The following is a 25,366-nucleotide window of genomic DNA, read 5'->3' on the forward strand; positions in this document are numbered from 1 at the left end:
TACTGTTGGTTGTCACCAGAAGAGCCTGGCTCCATCCCCCTGACACTCCCCCTTTCCATATTGATCCCCAGGAATGAGTCCCCCCTCAGTCTCCTCTTGTCCAGCTCCAGAGCCCCAGCTCCCTCAGCCTTTCCTCACACGGGAGATGCTCCACTCCCTCCAGCATCTTGGTGGCTGCGCTGGACTCTCTCCAGCAGTTCCCTGTCCTGCTGGAACTGAGGGGCCACAACTGGACACAAGATTCCAGGTGTGGTCTCCCCAGGGCAGAGCAGAGGGGCAGGAGAACCTCTCTGTGACCTACTGACCACCCCCTTCTAACCCACCCCAGGTACCATTGGCTTCCTGGCCACAAGGGCCCAGTGCTGGCTCATGGTCACCCTGCTGTCCCCAGGACCCCCAGGTCCCTTTCCCCTACGCTGCTCTCTAATAGGTCATTCCCCAACTTATACTGGAACCTGGGGTTGTTCCTGCCCAGATTCAAGACTCTACACTTTTCCTTGTTCTATTTCATTAAATTTTTCCCTGCCCATCTCTCCAGCCTGTCCAGGTCTCTGATGGCAGCACAGCTTCCAGTGTCAGCCACTCCTCCCAGCTTGGTGTCATCAGCAAACTTGCTGACAGTCACTCTATTCCCTCATCCAAATCATTGATGAATATATTGAATAATCCCGGCCCCAGTACTGCCCCCTGAGGCACTGCACTAGATCCAGGCCTCAGCTGGACTCTGCCCCATTGACCACGACTCTCTGGCTTCTTCCCTTCAGCCAGTTCACAGTCACCTCACTACCCGCTCATCCAGATCACACTCCCTCAGTTTAGCTGTGAGGATGCTGTGGGAGACTGTGTCAAATGCCTTACTCAAGTCAAGGTAGATCATGTCCACCACTCTGCCATCATTATCATATGATAGAAATTATCGTATTGTTGTGAGGCTGCTGGTTTGGCCTTGGTCCAATAAATTTGTCCTGTAACATAGAACATGTTAATTTAATGTGTTTTCACATTGAAACAGTGTCAAAATAAGTACCTGTTGAGTATTGCTTAACAGAGTAAAACAACTAATTTGTTTCCTAATGAACTGGTAATAATGTGCTAACATTTCATTGTGGTTTTAAGTCAGACAGGGTTTCTGGTTGAGAATGTATTTCAGAAGATTTCCTCCTTAAACACACCTTTTAAAATCTATGCTAGTAAGAGACATTTTCATAAACTACATCAAGAAAAGCTCTGACTGTGAGAAGTGTATTAACAGGAGTATTTATGCGATAACCCCTTATAATAATAACTGTAGCGTGTTTGGAATATGCCACAGACAGTTAAATGATATTTGGGCCAAACGGTTCTTTTACTTTTTGCACTTCAGATGGTAATTCCTATAAGAACCGGGCACATTACACACACTATTTCCATCTTTTTTCTCTATTCACGCCGTGACAGCAGCAGGAGCAGAGGTGCCCAGGGGCCGCCCGCCAGCTTCGCTCACTGGGCTCACTTTATTTGCTGTGTTCCGCCTCGCAATTACAACTTGCAAAATGAGGTTTGTTCGCAATATATCGGAGTATCGCTAAAGGATTACAGCTGTGTTCTGGCTCAGTGACCTCCTCCAAAGGAGTTAATCTATAAAAATTTGTGGCTTTGTCTATTAAGTAAATAGCTACAGGCTTTCCTTTGTTTTGTAAATCCTCTTTTGATATTTAAGGAACCGTTTTGCAGTTATTTTTAGAGGACTCTATTTCCGTAATTTGTTTGTACAAGTTTTTTCTGTTGTTAGAATGGAAACATTTTTGTTTGCACTTCAGAGCCATGATTTTATTAGGAAGCTTTGGGCCGGAAATACAGAAAGTCTACATTGATATTTTTCAGTCCTGTGCCTAAATAGATGAGGAATTGCAGGGTCAGAAGAGGGAGAGAACTAAGCATCGTTTGTGCATCTTAAACCTCCAGTAGCCCAGGCTGGGTTGGCATGAAGCGTCTGGTGAAAGCTGAAGCTGACTTTGTTGGTGTAGTCTCGCCCATGGCTTGTTTAGAACAAGTTAATGCTCATGGTAGACAAAGAGCTGCTCTTTGTTGAAAAATAACTTGAAGTTGCCAGTCCTTTGTGAGAATGGAATGATTGCTCCTGCCTTATCTACTCAAGGAAAGCATTTAGATGCCCTTTCCTGCTTCCTTTGTCCTGCAATAATCTGCTTTTTTTGGAAGAACGTTTCTGCTATCAACTCTGGTGGAATCTGGTGAAAATAGCGTCAGTCAGTATTGTCCTGTAATGCACTCCTGGTAAATATGTGTAATACGTCAACCATATTTGTCTCTTTCTCCCACAGAGTTTAATAAAGGAAATTATTTTGATTAATAGCTTTTAGATTTAACAAACAACACTGTTTTGGGTTATACATCCATCTGGTCCAGTTTCTAAATTGTCAGCTTGGTGATGTATGTGGATGTATACAGCAGAAACAGATGACTGGAGGGACTTGTGAAATCCTGCAGAGAATTCACTCGGCAGATTGTTTTCCCCCAGTGAGTGAATTTATAGAACTTGTAAACCCGCCCAGGGCTTCCCTCTTATAGGATACAGGAGTTTTCATGAATCAGAGTTCAAGCTTATTCCATATTCCTTTTGAATATACATCTTCATTATTGTCAGGTCATCCAAGTTCAAAGAGGAGAGTTTTGCTCTTCGATTGTTTGATGCTGCTGAGCAGATATTAGCAAGACTTTGTATTTATTTGATTAAGCTCTAGCAGGAATGGTCAGGTGCTTCGGGGCTGGATTGCATGAGTAGGATTATGATATGGTCTAAGAAGTGTAACACTGCAGGAGTGTGGTAGTTGTATTCCTCTTGGGCAACTTGTGTGTTGTGCAGCAGTGAGATGAGACCGAGCTTCACGTTGTATTTCTGCAAATCACTGTTGTGTGTTCCAGCCGCAACTGGACTCTTTCTTCTGACTCCCAGTTAAAACGGGACAGAAAGGCTCCGTACGCAGAACTCTCACATTGCACTCGGATAATATTTTTTCATCCCTTTAGGTGACTGAGGGCTTGCACAAAATTGTATAGACTTAAAAACCACAAACTTTACCTAAAGCAGTTGATCCGCTTTCTCTTTTATCCCCGTACTACCTTTAACAATTTAGAAGAATGATTTTTGTCAAGGGGAAGGGCTTGTTCTGATTGTTTGAGACAAAATGCTCCAACTCTGAAGACAATCTCCCGATTTCCTTGCGTTAGTGGCAGTCTCATTGAAGGTATTGCACTGTCCTCCCAGACACGCCACAGCTACTACACCAAATGGTTTCATTTTTTTTTTTCTTTAAAACCTTTGGTTCAATAGAATTTCATCTCTTTCCAGCCAGGTTGGAGAGAACATTTATAAATGATCTTTTTTCTTTGAGTTAGACTCACCACCCTTGTTCAGTTATTCCTTTTTGTTAATCATTTCATATGCATGCTAACGTGGTTAGGCGATGGTCAGCATTCCTTGTTGCTTCTTATGACTGTTGTCTAGAGCGATATATATGATATATATATAAAATATAACACAGAGGTGCTTTCTTATTAGCTAGTCAGATAAATTACACTAAAATATGTGATACAGGAATTGCTTCCAAAGAATAACACTTCCAAGTTTACATTCCTTAACCTTTTACAACTTTAAAAAGCTCCTCCTGATGATAACTTTCTATGTAAAAGGGCTTTTTTGTCTGTTCTGTAAATTGGACATATTGAGTAATTATTACTTCTGTCCTGAGAAATCTATTCATACTAGAAGAAAACCAATTTTCCCTTCTATTTCAGTTCATAATTATACATTGTGTATATATGCATGTTTCTGATAGAAGGTTTTAACCAATATTTTATTGATTTTCTCCTGTTACTTACAAAGTAATATCTATCAGTTCTTTGGAATTTTCTGACTTCAACACACTGAATATCTTTACAAATGACGCAAATAATATTAATACCACTGTGAGCTATGTGTCCCTTCAAGATGTTCGTGTGCATTAGTAGTAGCTTTCTGAATGATTTTTAACTGGGTCGTTTCTTTCCTTACAGTTCATGGTGCAGTGAATGCAGTCTTGGAAGTTGATTTACGATCAAAATTTTACTTGCAAATCCTTTAAAATGTGAAGCGTGTTAACTGTAGCATGTTTGCAAATAGTAGTTATCAACTATGCCTTCTTGGTCACCTGGCAGCAAGTGTAGATAGAGGAACTCTGTGCCGAAAGTCTGGGAGGTGCAATTTCTTACTCCTCCATCCTATAGAATACGCAGAGTTAATATGGTATTTGCATACACAGAGCAGTCTGGCTGTGACAGCTTCAGACCTTGCCTTTAAAAGCAAGAACAAAACCAAAACCCAAACTCTAAACCCAAAACAAACTAAAAAAAGGAGAAAACCTCTCAAACCTCAATCAATTCTGACATTATTTTCACAACACTATTTTAAGCTCCCGCTCTCCCTAACTGGGATTTAACCCTGGCTGACTTATAAATAAATCTTTTCTTTTTCCTTTACATATCCTTTTGATGTATGTCATCCATCAATGTTAGCGAGAACAGTAAATGCATTGATCTAGTGCTACACTTGGCAAGTTAAATAACACTTTGTGTAAGAAGTATTGATTTATAAAATCCAGTACATGTAATTAACGTTAGAACTGTCAAAAGCTGAAAACAGTATTAACTTGCTGCTTATTTATAACCCAAAGAAAATTAAATAAAATACCTAGATTAATAAACGAACTCCTTTTTTTTTTGCCTTCAGATATGTCAAGCTGATCTGTTTTCAAGAGCAATGATATGTTTCTTCCAACTTCTGACAAGAAGAAATTATGTGTTTCGTCAGTATTGTTGAAAATAATTCTGTCCTCTAGATGCGTTATCCCTGAGGTGGTGAAACATCCCACTTGGATAGTTCTGAACGAGTTTGGCGTAAAAGACACAGAAATACATGATGATATGGGAGAAAGTTACGGTAGCCGGTTGATGTCAGGTTTTCAGAGTTTGCTTTAAGACGAGTATTTCAGCTGAGTTCCGTGGACTTTGGACTGTGCTGTGTTTGCGTTTTTTTGTCTTCATCAGGCATCTTAATCAGAATAGGGTGTGAATAATCCCGTCTGTTCAGTACAGCCTGGCATTGTGTGCCTACCACCCTTGAACTCGATAGCACCGCCGAGATCTTTGAGCTGACTTGGTTGGGGCAGGCCTTGTCCCATTTATAAACCTATTTGCATCTTCCAGGTTTAAAGGGCAAGAAAAAGGAAAATTACAAGCTACGTGTCAACAAAATAACAGCAGTATCTGTCTGAGTGTCTTTGGGGATAACCAAGAGACTTTTCTGCTGAATTTTAAATATAGAGATGTTACTGAGCGCTGCTCGGTGAGGGTGGCAGAGCCTGGCCCAGGCTGCCCAGGGGGGTTGTGGAGTCTCCTTCTGTGCAGACATTCCAACCCGCCTGGACACCTTCCTGTGTAACCTCAGCTGGGTGTTCCTGCTCCATGGGGGGATTGCACTGGATGAGCTTTCCAGGGCCCTTCCAACCCCTGATATTCTGGGATTCTGTGGTTCTGTGCTTTTGTTCTGTCAGAACCGGACCCTCTTCCTTTGGGTTCTGTTTTGAGTGTTTATAATGAAACTCAAGTAATTTTTTCTCAATAGGGAATTCTTCTTCAAGGAGTGATCCAGTAGTGATCGAAAGGATGGTCTTTAAATACTTGACAGAGTGTTAGGGAGTAGATTTTATGAATGCAAACTATAGATTATGTTTAAGGACTGTTAAGCAACCAACGATAGTACATTTATTATTATTATTGTTATATAAAAACCTACTGTAGCTTTTTTTCCTGTTGTCTTGTCTCAACCGAACATACAAATACCTTTTTGTGGTTCATCTAAAGCTGTTCGTAGGGAAAAAAGGAAGAAGGCCAAGAGATGTAATAGGAAATATTTGTGCCTTAAAACAAGGTAGAAAGGTTGAAAATATTAAAACAGGTTTTCCTCTAGCAAGTCATTTTGTGAGAACTGTAGAAGTTTCTAAAGGAATGAATAGTGATGTTTGTTTTTTTAAAAGACACTATGTATTAGTCAAGATTTGGGAAAAACATTTGATCTGTTTGCATTCAGAAATGAGGAGCTTAGAAGCCAAATGGAATCTGCGGTGCCATGTAGGTCAATCTGAAACAGAGAAAATCTACTTCACTGTCAGTGTGAAACACTCGTTCTTGCCACCGGGGACTCCTATTCTATTGAATTGTTGAAAGCTAATCATAACTTTACATTACAGAATGTTTAGTTTTCCTCTCGGGATAGCGTGCAACAGGTATGCAATCTTAAATTCAATATTTCTTCTGTCCAAATCAAACGTATGATTGGCAATTACCCAATAACTAACTTCCCAATTAGTTGTTTGACCTATTTGAGGCAAAAAAATGTACCCATTGAAATCTTGTCTCCTAGTGACTGTGCATTTAAAAGAAATAAATGTCACTTATTCTAGAAATATGTAGGTTTCCTCACAGAACTTGCTGAGTCCTAAAACAATTTAATTCCATCCCCAATTAAACCTTTAAAAGCACTATCCATCAACCTCGGCTGATACTGTATTTGCATTTGGAGATTATAGCAGAGGCATCCAACAAGCAGGTTGTCTTTCTTATCTATAGGAGGACAAAATGGGTCGTGTGGGCTCATGTACTTGACTTATGGAATTGAGGAGGAAAGACCGATTTAAATACAGTTACTTCAATATTATTCCAATATAAAAACAGATATAATCTTTTATAAAAGTTCAAGAAATCCACTTTAAAGGAGTGTTTTATACCATTGTGTGAAAATCCTTAACTATGGCAGTATGTTTGAAAAATAACCTCCTATTTAATGAAATATTCACTATGATGCATCAGTCCTTTCAAATCCAGGGTTAGACTGAGGTAGTAAAATGCAATTTAAATTTAATTGTAGTACTCGGTGATTTATGTCATTCTTCCAACCAGGAAAATTTGAATCTCAAATATCCAATATTTTGGGTAGAATAGCCTTCCTGCAAATCCATACAGTTCAAGCGACTGAATGCTCTAATGTATGTTTGACATTGTTGGCAGTTTATGAATAGATCATATACTAAGTTTCACAGCATCTCACCCAATGTGTTTTAGAAGGTTTGACTTCTCAGGAAGATTGATTCAAATATATCTGAGTTGAATCTGACTTCCTGGTACATTTCCCAAGATTTACTATCTAATAATTCCGGATTTCTACGCCATAGAAGCTACTGAAGTTCATTTCCACAAGAGAATACGACTTGCATCCAGAGCTAGCACGTGTACGCATGTGTCAGGAACCAACAGAATGAGATGAAAAGCTCCTTTTGAAAAGGAAAAATATTTTCTGTGTCGAAGTTGGGAACGAGCACGTGGTCCCGATTCCCCGTGGGTTGCAGGTCCCAGCTGCTGATCCGCTCGGAGCAGCTCGTGTTGGACTGAAACACCAGCTTGGGAATGGCCCAGCTGAACTTCAATCTGCTCTGGATGGGCTTCTGCTGGCCATAGTCGTATCCACTTTCTTGGGATTACTGAAAAGGTTCTTGCTGTCATTAGGCTGGGTTTCCTGACTCAAGCTTCCTTTTTAATTTAACTGTACTTTTCCATTATGCGCTCAGTCCTCAAGATGGATCTTACAAAACCCTCTTTGTGGCAGCTGTTGTTAACTGACCTTCAGATGCCTCATATCCCTTTTCCGAGCAAAAATATGTCTATATTGTTGGTCTTCTCCTGAGCTCTTTGTTCAGCCTCTGTGTGTAATTTATTTATCTAGTCTCATTTTCCTGGAAAATTCCTCAGCGATATTGTGTTTTCTGTGTTGGGTTGACTGTAGCTTTACATATGCATATGTAGAAAGGATGATGTGCGTCATGCTTGGACGAGGGACTAATAAGCCAAAATCAACATTGGTGTAGTTTTTTTTAATAAAACAATTGTGTTGCTGTTTGGATTTATTGGAAAATGTATCTCGGTCAAAAATTTATTTTCAGTATCGTATCTGTTGGGTGAACTGAGCAGTGGAGAGGCAGCCACCCAAATGATATTTCGTAGTGATTAAGCTGTATTTGCTCTGACTTGCTGATTTATGAACAGATTAATCTAGTTTTAGTATTCAATATTGGCTCACCTGAAAATGGCTTAAAAGTAGAGATAAATAACAAAGGCAAATAGCAAGGGCAGTGGGGATAACCGGACCTGTTCTCTGCACTCACCGCATTATCCTTCCTCTAATAATTTCCTCAAGATGTGAGCATGTGGTTTTACCTGTAACTATTGATATCTGACATTTCTGGAGACAAATACTGAGGTTGTTAAGAGGACGGTTGCAGTGTTTTTCACTGATGCAAGTGACGTGGTCCTTCTCTGGAATACGGTGACTTTCCTTTTCTCAGTGGGATAGAGGTGCTCAAGATGAAATGGCATCTTTAATTAAAGTGCATGAATTCCTGAGGGACAGGACTGCTTTCAAGAGCTAGTAGTACCCTGGAGTAACTGAAAGGTCTATTTTACCTGACTTTGGTGTACGTATTTTATAAATATAAGCTGTTAGAGGGCTAAGAATCATTAGCCAAACTTTATTAATGTGTTTATTAGAAGGTATGTTTGAGGTCCCTGAGACACTAGTCATGTTCACTCCCACTATCCTTATGACATTAGGTTCCCTTGGTTAACTAATGAGTAGCAACTCTTGGAATTTGTGTTGTCATTCCATTCGGTACTAAGGTGTTTGGTCAACTGCCTTCTCTTCTTACAGTGCGTTCGTGCCCAAAGGTGATTTTCACGGAGAATAAAATGAGTGAGCTTTCAGCTGTCCTGTGATGCATCTTGTCCGCTAGGGCTGGCCATAGATAACAATTGCATACAGCACCATTGTTGTATTGAAATGTCAACATCAATCCAAACAAAAGTGTATGGGCACTGTTGAATTAGCTTCTGAAACTATACTTGGAGATCAAATCCATCTATGGGCCAAAGAAAGAAAGGAGATGGGCTAAGCTGGCAGTACAGTGGAACTCTTGCAGTGTAATGATGCACAAGAGCACGGCAGATGTGTTTTGGAGCAAATTTTCAGATACTTTTGGTATATTCAGCCCAATTTTTTCTCTTGAGATTTACATAGAAATAAATCTGCAGCATCCTTTTCAGGATACCAGGCAGGACGTTAGCGAGCTTGGTGAGCAGACTTGATGCAAATTTGTAGAAGCTGTAGATATATTTACCCACAGATTGTCACCTTATCCTCTCTTCTTTGCCACTCAAATAATTTTTAAATTGTTATTTTTATTTTAAAGCAGCGTAGCTGAAGAGCCAGAGAGCCTGGAAGTATTAACACATTGAACATTGAGGAGACAGCAACAGTGTGCAGCACAACAGTGTCGAGCAGGAGTGCTTACTTTTTATCTTGTAGGCAGGAAACTGTTCTAGCTAAGAATATTAATTCTGGTGGTTTATTATTCCTGTTTCAAGGCCTTAGGCTTTTTATTAGCTTTTTGCTCTGTCTTCCAAGAGAATAAAAACTGATGCTCTCGTGGCTTCTAAACCCTTGATTGGCCAAGCTTACCCTTACGGTGAGCCCTTCCTGTATTTAATTAATGAAGTGCAATATCTCATGCCTATTAAATAACCCCTTTGTATCTACTATCCCTTAACCAGTTCTTCTGTTCCTACAATTTTCTTTCTGAGATGGCTTTCATTTTTCCTGCTGCTTTTTCCTGTTTCCCTGGGGTGCTCTATAACGACCAAACCTGTCCTTGTAGGTCTGGTTTAAAATTCTGCTTCCCATTACAGCCGGAAGGTGGGAAGCTGAGGGTGTGGGACGGGTTTGATGTTGTGTCTGAGGAGCGAGCAGCCAAACTCATCAAAGCTTTACCGCTACCTTTCTATATGGAATCATTGCTCAGTATTTTATTTTCATTTCTGCTTTCAGTGATTTTTTAGTGAGCTCTGATTACATAATTGAATTTGATAAACTGATGGTATGTGATTGATGAGAACGTCAAGAATAAAAGACTAGAAAATAAAATCACTCCAAAGGCTTAAGTAAATCTTTCAGAGAGCTGGGCTAATTTATAAAGCATGCTATATTCTTTATAAAAATATTCCCATACGTCTATTAAATTTTAGCTTCTCCTAGAATTGGATTGAATTTTGAGAATAATTTTCCTGTATTACCAGCTTGATTATGATACTTTAGATGGGAAATCGCCCTGAGTGGGTTGCAGCATCACTGGTTTGGAATATTTCAGTAGGAAATGTAGGGCTGAGTGACAGACTTGCCGGCAGCGCTCTTTGTCTTTCAAATAAATCATTTGCTCTTGGAAAGCCAGAAGGAGTAACTGGATAATTCAGAGAGAAATAATGAAGGAGGTTATGCTGCTTGAGTCTTTGTGTCACTGAAAAACACGATCAGCAAATTACTTAGGGAGAGATTTCTAGTGCAGGTAGCGGGTTCATTGCAATCTCCGTGAATGACTCAAGTTTCTTCAGGAAGGAACAGTTTAACGAGGTGATTTCATGAGCTTCTAGAGACAAGCAGGGTAAATACCGTTGTTTTCAGGGGACTCGGCACTAATAATTTCAATTTACCAATTGGACCCTGTACTGTAGGACTCACGGGGACCCCAGCTCCAGCCCTTTCCCCCCAGCTCCAGCCCTTTCCCCCCAGCTCCAGCGCCTCTCATCTCAGAGGAATCCTGACCCTTCAGTCCTGTGGGGGTACAGTGTCTGTCTCCTGACTCCTTTGGGACACTCTCCAAAGTACACGAGAAGCCTCTGAAAGGATTTAACGTTTCCTCACTCATTTAGAAACATCTTTGTAAAAAAATTGCTTTTTGCTCTGGGTAAAATAACTGTATTCCAAAGTAATGTCAGCTCTGTCTCAAGTTTTTCTTGATAGTTTTAAAATATTCATTGATTTCACTACTTAGGAGAAATGGGAATTGAGATAAGAATTATTCACAGTATTTACAGTTATTAAAACAACAACAAAAGTTTTGCAGAATATAATCTCAGTCATGTAATAGAGTGAAGTGCACAAAGCATCTTGGGTTTGCCTGGGACCATCTGCCAGTTTGGAACTGTTCCTGTTTTCTCATACATTGAATAGTCAGGGTTTCCTGTCTATCAAATTTAAAGAAAATATTACTGACCTGCACTAGCCATTAATCACTTTGCTTGAAAAGAACAAATTATTTTAAATGCTACAAATCAGAAAAGGACCTCACCTCAAAATAGAGTGTTTAATTCCCTTTGTTAGGTCAGATTTTGTGTAATAGTTTATAAGTATTGCTTTAAGATGATGTGCTGGTTTCCTGCAGAAATAATTACATCTTTCTGAAGTTGAATCCTAAAAACTAGCGGGACAGTTTGTGAATACAAATCATCAAATGCGTATGCAGCTGATGTTCAACTTTATAGCCAGTTACAGCTTAGAATTTGGCAACAGGCCTACTGGGGCTGCTGGACGGCTCAGAGCTGCTGCCCTGGGACACCAGGATGGGGCTGTTGCCATGTGGTCTGCTGGGTGATAACAATTCCCTGATAAGGGACAAAGGCCAAGATAAGGGCTCAGAGGTTGACAGTGCAGGCCGAGGGGCAGACCCGCTGCTGTCCCAGCCTTCGGGGGAGCTCTGGGCTCCAAAGGGCAACAAAGATGCTGCAGGGAGTGGAGCATCTCCCGTGTGAGGAAAGGCTGAGGGAGCTGGGGCTCTGGAGCTGGACAAGAGGAGACTGAGGGGGGACTCATTCCTGGGGATCAAGATGGAAAGGGGGAGTGTCAGGAGGATGGAGCCAGGCTCTTCTTGGTGACAACCAGTGACAGGACAAGGGGCAATGGGTTCAAACTGGAATGGAAGAGGTTCCACTTATATTTGAGAAGAAACTTGTTGGGGGTGAGGGTGGCAGAGCCTGGCCCAGGCTGCCCAGGGGGGTTGTGGAGTCTCCTTCTGTGCAGACATTCCAACCCGCCTGGACACCTTCCTGTGTAACCTCATCTGGGTGTTCCTGCTCCATGGGGGGATTGCACTGGATGAGCTTTCCAGGGCCCTTCAACCCCTGACACTCCATGATTCTGTGACACCCCTGACACCCCTTTCCTCGAGCTCCTCCTTTCCTCATGTGTGTGCTTGCTGTCTTGTGCCTCTCAGCTGTTACAGATTCTAGTATGTGACCTGGCAATTCAAAAATTTCAGCCAGCCTTGAATAGTACGTGAGGTCACTTCCCCATAAACTGTAAAAGTTAGCTTGAACTCTTTAAATCTCAAGTATAGAAATACCTGAGCTTAACCTAAAATAAGTTTTAAAAGATTAGCAATTTAACTGGCTGGTTGGTATGGGGACAACGTTTCTGTATCTTCTTTTTTATCATTTTGTATATAAAATACACACACACTCTGCACTGCTAAAAAGCAGAGCACAGTAATGTCTGCCTATGAAATATTACTCCATATTTTGTATTAAATCTCTGATCTTGAATGTAACTTGTGTATTTTATATATATACATAAACATGTTAATTTTGATTATATAAGGTATTTTAAACTTCTAAGATTAAATCTGTGGTTTTGACATAGTTACATGTAGGAATTCGACATGTAAAGTGGGAAAGCCTTAATCTTCCCGAGGTGAGTAGGGGGACAGTTTCTAACCGGTGCAGACTTGTGATCAATCCCTGTTTGAGTGGAGCTTTGGCAATTTACCAGTCAAGGATTTTGTTGCTTGGAGTATTTTGAGCATTTTTGATCCACAGGAGAACAAGATTTTGAGACTACATGTGACCCTTAAACATTATGGAAGTACCCTAATTCAAAATACGTTAGTGGTTCAGGTGATAGAGTTTAACACATTTTGATTGGCAGTGATGTTCAAAAACACATTCATCTTGCCATTTTGTGAGGTGTTTTTTTCTATCAGAATTCTTCATTTACCCTGAGACCTCTCCTGCTGTGATAATCGTTTCTATCCAAGATTACTCTTCTGGTTTCTATTCAAGAAATAAAAAATAGCTCTGAGTGGATTTAATCCTCACAGAGGAGAAGGGGGGAAAGCGCCAGTAGGGCTGTCAGTGCCTGTCACAGCAGACAATGCTGAAATTCTCATATGTATAAACAGTAAACATGGACAAAAGCTTGTCTGAGTGGGCACTTCTCTTCTAACCAAGTGCCAAGGATGGAGGTTATCAAGATCTTGTGAATTCTGCCTCTGAAGATAAAGCTTAGTTACGAATACAGCACTGTAAGCCTGAGGTGCGGCATCGTGTTATCTTGTGTTGGCCATTTTGAGAAGAAGTGAGTTAAATATTGGCATATACTATACTCAAATAGCTTACAACCCCATTTTCTCTCTCTTTCAGATGAAGTTGCACCGTACTTCAAGACGGAACCAGGCTTGCCCCAGATACACCTGGAGGGCAACCGGCTGGTCCTGACGTGCCTGGCCGAAGGCAGCTGGCCCTTGGAATTCAAGTGGTTGCACAATGACAGTGAAATCACCGCCTACTCCAGTGAATACAAGTAAATAAAAGCCATATAATTGCCTTCTCTAAGTGTCATTGCAAAAAGCCCCAAAACGAACACCCCCTGCCGAAATCCCCAATACCTCAAAACACCTCTGTAGGTACTGGTACATTACTTCATGCAAAAAGATTGTTTTGTAAACGACTAAAATCTCTATGAGAGCATCACCTTTGCTAAAAATATTTCACACTCCAAAGAAAGGGTCCTAACATAGAATTGTTATATGCCAAAAATGCTTTTTTGCTGGAGATGTAACCTTGCTTGTATTTGTAATGAATAGCAGGTATATTCTTTAGGTAAAAGTTATACATGAAATGATACTTATCTTTGAACAAAGCTAAGCTCGATGGGACTGTTCAATAAGATCTGAAAGAATGTGGTCTGTCTTAAATTGCATGGAAACTTCTGGTTTCACTTTTAGAATATGAAAATTAATGTTCTAGTTTAACGAACTGTTTTTCTGTGATTGTGCGCTTTGCTCCCAGGACCTCACTGATTTCCTCCCCATTCCAGCAAAACATCCCAGCAAGGAAAGGAAAACCACACTGGGGCTTCTCAGCTGCGGTTTTGCTGATAAACAGTAGCTGGCTGATCAAAGACCAAAGTGTAAAACAGCCAAGTTTTGTCTGCTTTTCTTTAATGGAGGAGTTAACCGTGTCTCCCCTATGCAACTGGCAGTGTCTATAACCTTATAGAAACTTTTAATGCAACTTATTTGTTGCTTTCAAATTTTGTTGAAGTTACTTATTGATTTCAAAAGTTGAGGGGTGAGTGTGTGACAGACGCAGCACTTGTGTAACACTTGTGTCTTCAGCAAAACAAGCCAAATACTACACCTCTGTGTTTACATTGCTTAAGGTAGGAAAAAGTTGTGCTCCATCACTACAGACAGAAATTCCAGTATAGATCAGTATAAAAATGCAGAGAATGATATCAAGTTTTCTATTGTTACACAAGGTAGTCCAGAATGACTTTTCTCAAAGATTTTCAAAACTGTACCCTAACATTAGTTATATTTTCCATATTAATTACCAATGAAAACATCTGCTGCAGAGGTGATTAAGATACAAAACTACTGGTTTATAGTAATAAAATAGCATTGATATAAAATATCCATTTAGAAGTTGCAGCCCTACTCCTATACCACAGTCAGAGATAAACCAAAAGGGATTTTGATTTTATAGAAATGCAAAGCATTAAGCATCCCAAAAGAATTATATGGCATAGGTGCATTAGGATGAATGAAAGCAAGGAAAAGATGTGCTTAGACATAAAGATTCCAGTTGCAAAATTTAAACTTTGACCCCATAATAGTTTGCTCTGCAGTTCTCTTGGGTAAATACTCTGTTTAAATGCATGAATCTTTCCTGCCTAAGTGACTTCGGCCGCAATTTGAATCATCAATCAAAGATTTTTGGTAATTGATGTTGCTTAGTGTGCCTTGGTTAAAGTAATGTCTATATTGTAACAGGCTGAAAATATTCAACGCTTATTATAACACACCAAGTGAGTAAAGAACTAATTGGAGTCTTTGCATTTTGACACTGGTGACCCTGAACGAACAGCTTTTCTTTGGATAACGATGCTGGTTATGTGCACAGCCTGGTTTTTATAGTGACTCTGCATACACTAGTTTGTATTAAGAATTTATAAAACAACCTTATAAATTCTTTGTGATCTGAGATACATGTAATGAAAACAATATTGCTGAGTGCAGTAGCAATTTGGGTTATGTCTATAAGTTAAGCGGCTTTAAAGTTCAGGCAGTAACATTTTTCTTTCTTTTCTTTTGAATTAAGTTCTGGAGCAGGTGTATCCTCCATATTGGTTTTTTGTCACCTGAAGATATTAATTTATTTGAATTTAAGAAACCAAGGTTATGTCCGAGCTTTCTTGCCAAACTACTTAGAAGTATCTGATTATTATAGTTGTGTTTTTAACATTGCACACAATTTTATTTGGTATTCAAAAAGTCCTTTAACCCATTGCAGTCCTGGTGGTGGAGCAGGTTATGAGTGTGTTAAGAGTTCCTGTGACGCTTTCTTTTATGCTTGTCACTTCACATCTTTCTATGGAAACTTTCGAAACAGCCACTTTCTAGTTGACTGTGACCCCAAAACAGAGAAACTGTCTGAGCTGACTTTCTAAGTACATTCAGATGTCCCCAGAAACCTTAAGTAACCTCCTGCCATCATACAATGGGAAGATCTTCCATCTTCAAAGTTGAGTGTAGGCAAAATTAAAGCAAAATTATTTCTTGCCACTGTAAAAATTTATATTAACCTTTGCCCTAAATTTATTCTGTGAAAGAAAGACTTATTTTGAATTTAGAAAGCGCTATTAGTATCACTTCTTGCATATCAGGAAATTAGAATGGTGAAAGCATAGCAAAAAAGCAGTATTAGAAATTCCGTGAATATCTGTCTCTTGGCCGGGTTTGTAATTTTCAAGTTAGTCTCAAAAATGTAAATGTATGTATGTTCTAGCCTATTTTTTTTTTCCCCACTTTTGTTATTGAATTATAATTTTGCTTCCTTACCTGCACACTGTTACCACTTGGTTCAGTGAGGAGTCAACTGCTTGGTAGGTTTGGGCTGTCTTGGAATTTCCAAGGTAAATGGGATTTTCACTGTAAACTTTTAAAATATTTTCTTCAGGCGACATTTGGCGAATGTCTCCTGCTGAAACAGGGCAAGGTTATGGAGCAGATCATCCTGAACGCAATCACACAGCACCTTCAGGATGGACAAGGGATCAGACCCAGCCAGCATGGGTTTAAGAGGGGCAGGTCCTGTCTGACCAACCTGATCTCCTTTTGCGATCAGGTGACCCACCTGGTGGATGAGGGGAAAGCTGTGGATGTGGTCTATCTAGACTTCAGCAAAGCCTTTGCCACTGTCTCCCATAACATACGCCTGCAAAAGCTGGTAGCCCATGGCTTGGACAAGTGCACTCTCTGCTGGGTTAAGAACTGGCTGGAGGGCCGGGCCCAGAGTGTGCTGGTGAATGGGGCTGCATCCAGCTGGCGGCCGGTCACTAGTGGTGTCCCCCAGGGGTCAGTGTTGGGTCCAGTCCTGTTCAACATCTTTATTGATGATTTAGATGAGGAGATTGAGACCATCATCAGCAAATTTGCTGATGACACCAAATGGGCTGATTCCAATGGGATGAAGTTCAACAAGGGCAAGTGCTGGGTCCTGCACTTTGGCCACAACAACCCCCTGCAGCGCTCCAGGCTGGGCACAGAGTGGCTGGAGAGCAGTCAGACAGAAAGGGACCTGGGAGGACTAATGGACAGGAAGCTCAAAATGAGCCAACGGTGTGCCCAGGTGGCCAATGGTATCCTGTCCTGTATCCAAACCAGCATGGTCAGCAGGACAAGGGCAGTGATCCTTCCCCTGTGCTCTGCATTGGGGAGGCCACACCTGGAGTATTGTGTTCAGTTCTGGGCCCCTCAGCTCAGGAAAGAGATTGAAGTGCTGGAGCGAGTCCAGAGAAGAGCAACAAGACTGGGGAAGGGACTTGAACACAAGAGCTCGGGGGAGAGGCTGAGGGAGCTGGGCTTGTTTAGTCTGGACAAGAGGAGGCTTAGAGGTGAGCTCAGCACTCTCCAGAACTACCTGAAGGGCAGTTCTAGCCAGGTGGGGATTGGGCTCTTCCCCCAGGCATCAGCAATAGGACAAGGGGGCATGGGCTTCAACTCTGCCAGGGGAAACTGAGGCTGGAGATTAGAAAGCAATTCTGTGCAGAGAGAGTGGTCAGGCATTGGAATGGCTGCCCAGGCTGGTGCTGGACTCACCGGCCCTGGAGGTTTTTAAACTCAGATTGGACATGGCACTTAGTGCCATGATCTAGTAAAGGGACTGGAGTTGGACCAAGGGTTGGACTGGATGATCTCTGAGGTCTTTTCCAACCCAGTCGATTCTGTGATTCTGTGTGATTAATAAGTCAGAAAACAAGACCAAAGTAGGACATTTCTGATCTAATTGATTTGTTTTGTCCTAGTGGCAGAAAAACTAACGCTGCGTTACTCTCTTAGCACAGATGAATACCAAAAAAGAAGTCTTTAATTTTGGCTCTGTATAATAGATAAGCACGGGAATAAGTGTTGGCCAAGTACAATACTAAATCTTCATGGGAGGAAGAAAAGCTTGTTAAGCTATAAACTATTCAGTGAACTGTAGAAATGAATTGTCAATATTTATTTCTCAGAATCTTTTTTTTTTTTTTTTGGTAATGATATTATGCAACAATCATCTGCCTGGCAGAGAAGGAAATAATTTTGTAAAAGAACTAGGGAAGCCTTATATCATATTGATTTCTACCCTCTGCCTTGGCCTTGTATTTTCACTATTTTCTCACTCTATTTCCTATGGCACACTCGTCAGGCAAGAGGCAACGGGGCTAATGTGGAGTTATCCCCAGCCAGCAACTATTTGTGTGCTGGTTTACTACTCCCAAACAGACACTGTTTTGAGTCGTCCTTATCTTCCCAGTGTTGGGCTTTGTTTCAATTCACTGTATTTTGTTGTCTGAACTATTTGCTATAGTGTATTTGATTGTCATTGTAATGCAGTGATTATAGTCTTCATTTATCTCTTCAACTAGATTTCTTCTACCTCCTTTGTTTTTGTGCTGTCTGATCCTGTTCAGATATTAAGCTCTGTATGTGGGTGTGTATTGTATGTGTGAGTATGAGAAGAGATGCTTTCTTTTAGGGGAATTAAATTTTGAAGATAAAAATTCAGCATTTTTATATTTCCTTATCTTTTCATAAAGACTTTCATTAATCCTGCCATAATATCTCCAGAAGGTGACTGGGGGAATATGCGCTTTGATTAATGTTTGTTTAATGCAGGATTATCTATATTATTCATGCGTTTTATTCACATTAAAACTGTGCCTATCAGCTCATTTTCACGTTGAGTAATCAGATATAGTTGAATGAGGAAGGTGAGCATTAGTGGGCTAAGTGACTTTTTAAGATTAGTGAAGGGCAGAATAAATACAAGGTACGGTGCCCTGTGTCTTTCCAGTATTCTTCTGAGTCACAGTGGTCACACTGTGTATTAACCATCTTCTTTTCATTGGAAATCTTTGGTATTTCTTGCAAGTCTTCCCAATTCCTCCATTTAGATTGGAGTCGTCTGGTACCACCTCTGAACAAATTACCAGGCATCTTTGCCTTATGAATGAGAGTAGATAAAACAAAGGAGAACATTTAGGTCTATATTTCAATTTGTGAGCTAATTAGAATTTATCAAATGTAGATCTTAAGACTGAAAGATGTTTTATGCATTTCATGGGTGTTTTTTCTTTTCTATAGTACAGACAATATTGTAGCCAAAGGCCAGAGATTAAACGAGAATGCTGTTAGTAAGAAGAAACACAATAAGCATTTGAGATGACGTTATTAGAAGAGAGCTAAGAAATGCCAGAGAAAGTAGCGTTGTTGTGCCTTCAGGAAGACGTTCACTATCATTCTGGTTTTGTCTCTGCAGGTACGTGGTCCCCGCTCTGCGGCGGGGGGACGCGGGCTCCTACCGGTGCGTGGTGCGCAACAGGATGGGCGCTCTGCTGCAGAGGAGATCTGAAGTTCAAGTGGCATGTATGTTTGAATACGAGTTATTCTGTCATTCATTAGCCAACCAGTTCTTTTTGTGCGTAAAAAACCAGCATACCAGTAACACCTACTAGTCTGAAAAGTTATTAGCTGTCGTGTTTAATACACTTTAAAATTACTGCATCACAAGAAGTTTCACACTCTAGTTATCTATGGGAAATGGTTCAAAGTGATGCTACATCAAGTCTTCAGAGCCAGACTTGAGCTGTTCAAAGGCATCAAACCAAGATTGTTTGGAGACAGCTGTAGCATGAGAAAACCATCACACCGTCCCCTGAATACACAGGGAATAAGGAAGAACATATAGCACTAAATAGTCAATCAAAACAAAACAAAACATCCCAGAGAACAGCAGAGGATATCTGAAAGAAAACCGTATGGTGGAGATACATACATGAAGATTTAGATCATAATCCTTATGATACAAAATACGCAGTTATTTCACAGCGAAGACCTTGCTAACAAAACTTTAAAGGTCTGTTCTCAAAACCTCTCTGAACCAAACCCTCCAATGTTTGTGCCCCTTTGGTTTGGACTGTGTGGAAGGTTTGAGCTGACCTCTGATTGGGTCTCTGACTTCCATTTGCAAACGTTAAATGTATTTTCTCAGGAGTTAGTGCTAGTTAATAGTACCTCAGAAATGATCACATACTCTTAATTGTCTTTTTTCAGGAAACATATAGAAAATAAATCCAAATAACTTGTTTGGAAATAATAAAATGAGGACTTGTTCTTTTTTTCAAAGTAAATACTTACAAATCTTTGGGGTTTTTTATACTGCATGAGAGCAATCTGCTACTTGGGTGAAATTTCTCTTCCTCAGATTCAATAAGTGGAAATTCAGAAGTAGTAAATGTCACTTGATAAGTGAAATTTAGATAAATTGAGTTATTTATTAGAAACCCAATTCCAAGGAACTGATTCAAGTCACTCACTGTGTGGTGAGTGAAATAACATGGAATTTCCTGTGTTTTGCAATAAAAATGGTTGGAAATGATACTGTGTAAGTTTTGGTATCATGTTCACCACTTTACTGTATTGCAGTAAATTATGTTACTATATCTGTCATGGCAGTAATACCAGTCATTTGATGTTTGACCTCTCAGTGATATTGTTTCAGAGATGCTGGGAGCTAATGTAAAAATAAACTGCTGCTAACGTGGGATTTTCCTTCCCCACCTTCTGCTGGCCCTTACGGCCCTCCCGGCTACTCCTCTTCATGACCTTGTGCTCACTCTGACGCATGTCAGACCCTTGAAGTACTTTTCTGAATATTCCTCTTCTGGTTTAGTGAATTGTATCAGGTCGCAGAGGATTTAGTGGGAGGTGGGTTGAGCGGGTGTAGCTGAGTGGGGTGGGGGATTCCAAGGAAGCCAGAAGGGGAAGATGGAGTGGGGAGGATGAGGCTGAGATGCCTCTGGTCCTGCAGCAGTGAGCCCCAGATGAGCCCAGGTGCCTCTGGAGTTGTCTATAGGTTTCAGGGGACAAAGCTTTGGTGGCTTTGGAGCCATTTTCCCCTCCATTCCACTAAGCGTTCATGTTCTTGTATGACAATGTAGCACACTAACCCTTTAGGCTCAGCAGGAAGACTTGTTTGTACAGATGTGGATTGGGAAACCTCTCCAAAATTAAATCAAGAAAAAGCACAACAATTATTTTGTAGGGTTTGTACAATTAGTTCTTTCCCCTCCATCCGATTCCCCGCACAGCTGTGCAGACACTTGTGCTGGCGCGGGGAGGGAGCGATCCTGGAGCTGCTGGTGGGAGGGACGGGGAGGAGCAGGGACAAGAACGCGTTACCTTGGTACGGCTGCGGGAGAACTTTGCTTCCTGAAAATACACCTGTATTCCCTTCTGAGGGCCGGGAAGATTTGCTGTGAAGTGTCTTGTTTCTCCAGGCTTTGATTTGTGGTGTGTGTCTGCGATGGGTTGTTCTTGAGAAAGAAAGACATGTAATGTTTACTTTAATTTTTCTCCCATTTAATTTGTAGTTCTGCATCGCTGAATGAGGCTGAAAAGCTCTCTCTTAAGACTTCTCTATCTGAATTAACCAGTCTATTTATTTATTTCTTTATTGAGACAGAGCAAAGCAGATATTTTACGACTTGGGAGACCTATGGTCTTGAACCTGTAGTGACATATACGGCTCCTATAGTGAAACTTGTCAGTCCGACTTGCGCTTTATTCCTGCCGATTCAAGTGTTCTACAAGCTTCAGATATCCTCTTTCTCCTCTACCCAGGGTCGCTACTGATACCACATGGTTGATTTCTGTATTTTAACGTTTTCCATCTAAATTAATTGACTTAAGCTGTGCGGATACAATGAAGTACCTGATATTTTACCATATTTTACTTTTGGGTTGCTCTTGAAAACGTGTCAGAAAGCAACATTCCAAAGGATTATTAATCATATCCAGTCATCAAGAGTTATGGGGAACTGTGTGTTAGGTGTTGAGCTTAACGGTTCACAGGAAATGAACCATTTGTGATAGAGGATGCTTCCCAAACTCAAGATCTCTAGTGCAAAACTGAAAGGCACAATTACAAGGTGCACTGAGAAAGCTCTGAGGTCTTTTCCATGTCCTGGATCTCAGAATAAAGAAATAATTTTTAAAAAGTTCTCAACACAACATGTTCCTTAAGCGAATGGGAACAGATATTTGTGAGAAAACCGCGGAGTAAATCTTAATTACAGGACGGGCTTAGAAACTCTTGGATTGTGAAGACTAAAATAATCATATGACAGTGAAGTTAATTAGATCCACCTACGCGGTTTGAAACTTCTTTTCAAGTAGAGGATCTGATTACAGTTGTAAGAAATACGGAGCAACAGAGGAAGTACAATGCTGATTATGTCTGAATAAATAACTTGAAAATCACAAAGTTGATTAAAGCTTCTTTAAAATACCATGTGGGTTTAATTTCTGCTCTTGTTCTGTCTCTTCTCATCCCCTGCCGTCCACAGACCTGATAGTCTTGGATGGTTCAGTGTCCTTTGCATTGCTCCCCACGGTTCTTGTAAAGAACATTGTGGGCCTTTAAAAATAATAAGGAAGAAAAATAGTTTAGTTGTATAAACCAGGATAGTTCTGTGTGTGTGTCAGTTTTGTGGTTTAAAGTAAGTTAAAATGCAGCGAAGTTCTTTGGAGGGTGACTAAGTAGGAGCCTACAGCCCTGTTTGTTTGGATGGATAGGAGTGTGATACAAAGGGCAAAAGAGAATGAAAATGTTCACTGAATTTGGTTAAAAACTTCTCTTTAATACTACTGATGCCTTTTTAAATGTCAGCGATCTAGATGCATTATTTAAATTGTAGCGTAGTGCCAGAAGAGTGACTATAGTCCTGTTATTCTGATCTCCACCCGGGTGTAGTGGTTTCCTTGCACAGATGTGACTGCACGTTGGTTTGGCCATGAGTGACAGAGCTATTGGTGGAGCTGTGGATAAAAGGATTAAAAAACATTGGTGGCCAAAAACCTGAAAAAATTGTATGTAGCATTTGCGTTCCTTTGCATTGCAGAGGAATTTCTGTTATGTTGTGCAAGGATTTATTGAAAACCAACCAAACCTCCATTAAAATATCACTTCTGGTTAAAAACACTCCCTTATTTCCAAAGAGCACCAAGGCCGTGCAGAACCGCTGACTGAGGCGCATGAACATACCTTATGCTCACCCATCTATATTAATCAAAACTTCCTCATGATTTGTAATGTCATATTACCCAATCATAGCAACGCTGATGAGTATTGTAGAACACAGCTATTTCTCTGTCTGCCGAAAAGAAATGGGGAGAGACACAAGAACTTCAGGACTCATAGTATTAATTGTTCTCTTTGCAGACATGGGAAATTTCCTGGACACGGAGCAGAGGCAAACGGTGACTGAAGGACAAGCCGCAGTTCTAAACTTCCTGCACATACTCAGCTACCCCAGACCACAGGTGACGTGGTTTAGAGACGGGCACAAGATTATACCGAGCAGCAGAATGTAAGTCCATTTAAAACCGAAGATACCCCCACCCTAAAACATGATTAATTATATTTGATAACACAACTTACATTTTAAGTACGCTGACTAAGGTTTAAAGAGAATAAAGTAGCCTTGTTCCTACCAAGTTTGAGATAAATGACTATTTTAAGACCATCTCTGATCTTCCTAAGCAGTTTGACAAAATAATTCATGTGGTTTTAATGGTCCTGGTGCCACACAAGGGACTAGATACGCAGAATGTCTGCACTTCCTTCACGCTATTCATTTGCATGATACATTTTGGAAAAGTAAATGCTCATCTCTCAATTTTGTTTACTTCAGTGGACTAACTTAACGAATACTGAGATTTTTCTTATTTAATAGATGAGCCTGATTTTTTTTTTTTAACATAGAGTTATGCTTAATGCTATTTTCCCCACAATAAAATTCCAAGTATTTCTTATTTTTTCCCTATCTTTTTCAGCTACAATGACAGTTTTAGTTCTTTTTGGCTAATTAGCAGCTTACCCACTAATGGCACAGGGGACTTGCACTTTGATTACTTATTATCTCAAGGTGTGTTCATTTATCCTTTCCTGAAACAGTTATGAAGCCATCCTGTGTTTCTACCTGCACCGTTTTATTTAGAGACTGAAGGCGTTAGCCATAACATTACAAAATTCAGATTAAATCTCTTTTCCTTGGCTAATTTCTTAGGAAGCTGTTGAAATGCCAAGAATGTTGGTGGATATTTTTATCTGTGTATTATATTTTCATATGTTCAAAGGGCTAGATGTGCTAGCAATTGATGGTAATGGGATATTACTGAGCTCCAGAAGGGGTGATGAGTCCTTAGAGTTTATATTAGAAAGGGAAAACTCTTCTTGGATTTTAATTTTATTAATCCATACTGTATATTTTACTGCTGCCTATATGCATTTTTTAAACCTGAAAGCTGGTATTACAGGCTCTTTGAAACTGTTAAAATTAGTATTGCAGGGATGTGAAGCAACTATGTAATAATTTATGAATAATTTAATAGTAATTTGATGGGAAACAAGCTGAAAGATGAAACAATGGGTTTCTGGGCAATCTCTTGAAGAGAGCTAAGTGACAAATCTTGACTTATTAACCATTAAGAAACTACTTCCTCCGCTCCTGCCACATTGCAGATTTTCTTTTGTCATTGCTGAGAATACACAAATCAAGAAATTGCGGATGGTGAGAAGCCTGATTATCCAGGTCTCAGACAGTTCCTTGGGAACCATTACGGGGGAGCAGAACAGGGTGACCCAGGCAAGCGTGCAGGCTCTGAAAATGAGATTTGTGCGAGTTCTCTTACAGTTTGGGAAAACTGCAAGTAGAGAAGTGGGTGTCGTGTATTCATTAATATAAAATCCTAATTTTTATGTGCTATGCTTTACTCGCACTCCTGCCCTTCTGGGATTGTTAGGGTAAAGTCATTTGTAATTCATAGCGTTGTGGTCATGCTTACAAATGGGAGAAGTGTAGAACTCTGTGCTGTAGTAGGGGTCAACTATACCTCAAGGTTTCCAGTATATTTTATCTCCCTGGTCAGAAATTTTGTCTAGAAGGAACCTGAGGACATTTGTCTGGGCTGTGTAAGAATTTCTGAATACTTTTGGAGTAGAAATACACATGCTGGAAGTGTGAACCTCCTTGGAAGTTCAATATATATTGTATAGTAAGCCTGGTACGTTTGGGAAGTGACGGGTTTATGGTACACGTACCAATCATCACTAACTCGATGTGCGGTGGGTCTGCTGCTCCCTCAAAGTATTGGAAAAACCATATCGCATCCACTCACGTATTGCTGGGAAATTCTGGGAATAAATATGGCAGCCCTAAAAATACATGGAAATTGAGACACGGAGACTGTCAGAAATGTAAAAATATGGGACCTCTGATTCTTACCCGTTGTGCATTTAACATCGCATTTTGTATATATAAAGATGCATCAATCTAACTGGATCACCTGCTAAACTGATCAGTTCAATTGATACAACCACCTCGTATGGATGTTCTTTAAAATGATTAAAAGTACCTTATATTGCTAAATCCGTATAAAGCTTTTTTAATCCTCTTAAACAAGCTTACAACAATTTGGCCCAATCAATCAGCTGGTCCATCAGCAATAATAATGATTCCTAAGAGTGACACGGCTGCAGCGAGTGCAGACTCAGAAAACACGCACTGCTC

The 25,366-nt window shown here is 40.3% G+C and overlaps 1 protein-coding gene across 1 annotated transcript in view; it reads left to right on the top strand.

Moving 5' to 3' along the window:
* SDK1 (sidekick cell adhesion molecule 1) overlaps nt 1-25,366 on the top strand; it is a 373,777-nt gene that overhangs the window by 84,167 nt on the left and 264,244 nt on the right. Inside the window, exons 2-4 of the mRNA XM_082064834.1 lie at nt 13,390-13,549; nt 19,054-19,160; nt 23,017-23,164. Coding sequence (XP_081920960.1) covers nt 13,390-13,549; nt 19,054-19,160; nt 23,017-23,164 — 415 coding nt within the window. The remainder of the gene's footprint in view (nt 1-13,389; nt 13,550-19,053; nt 19,161-23,016; nt 23,165-25,366) is intronic.

The sequence above is a fragment of the Streptopelia decaocto genome, assembly GCF_964273445.1.
Source record: "Streptopelia decaocto genome assembly, chromosome: 13".
NCBI lineage: Eukaryota > Metazoa > Chordata > Aves > Columbiformes > Columbidae > Streptopelia > Streptopelia decaocto.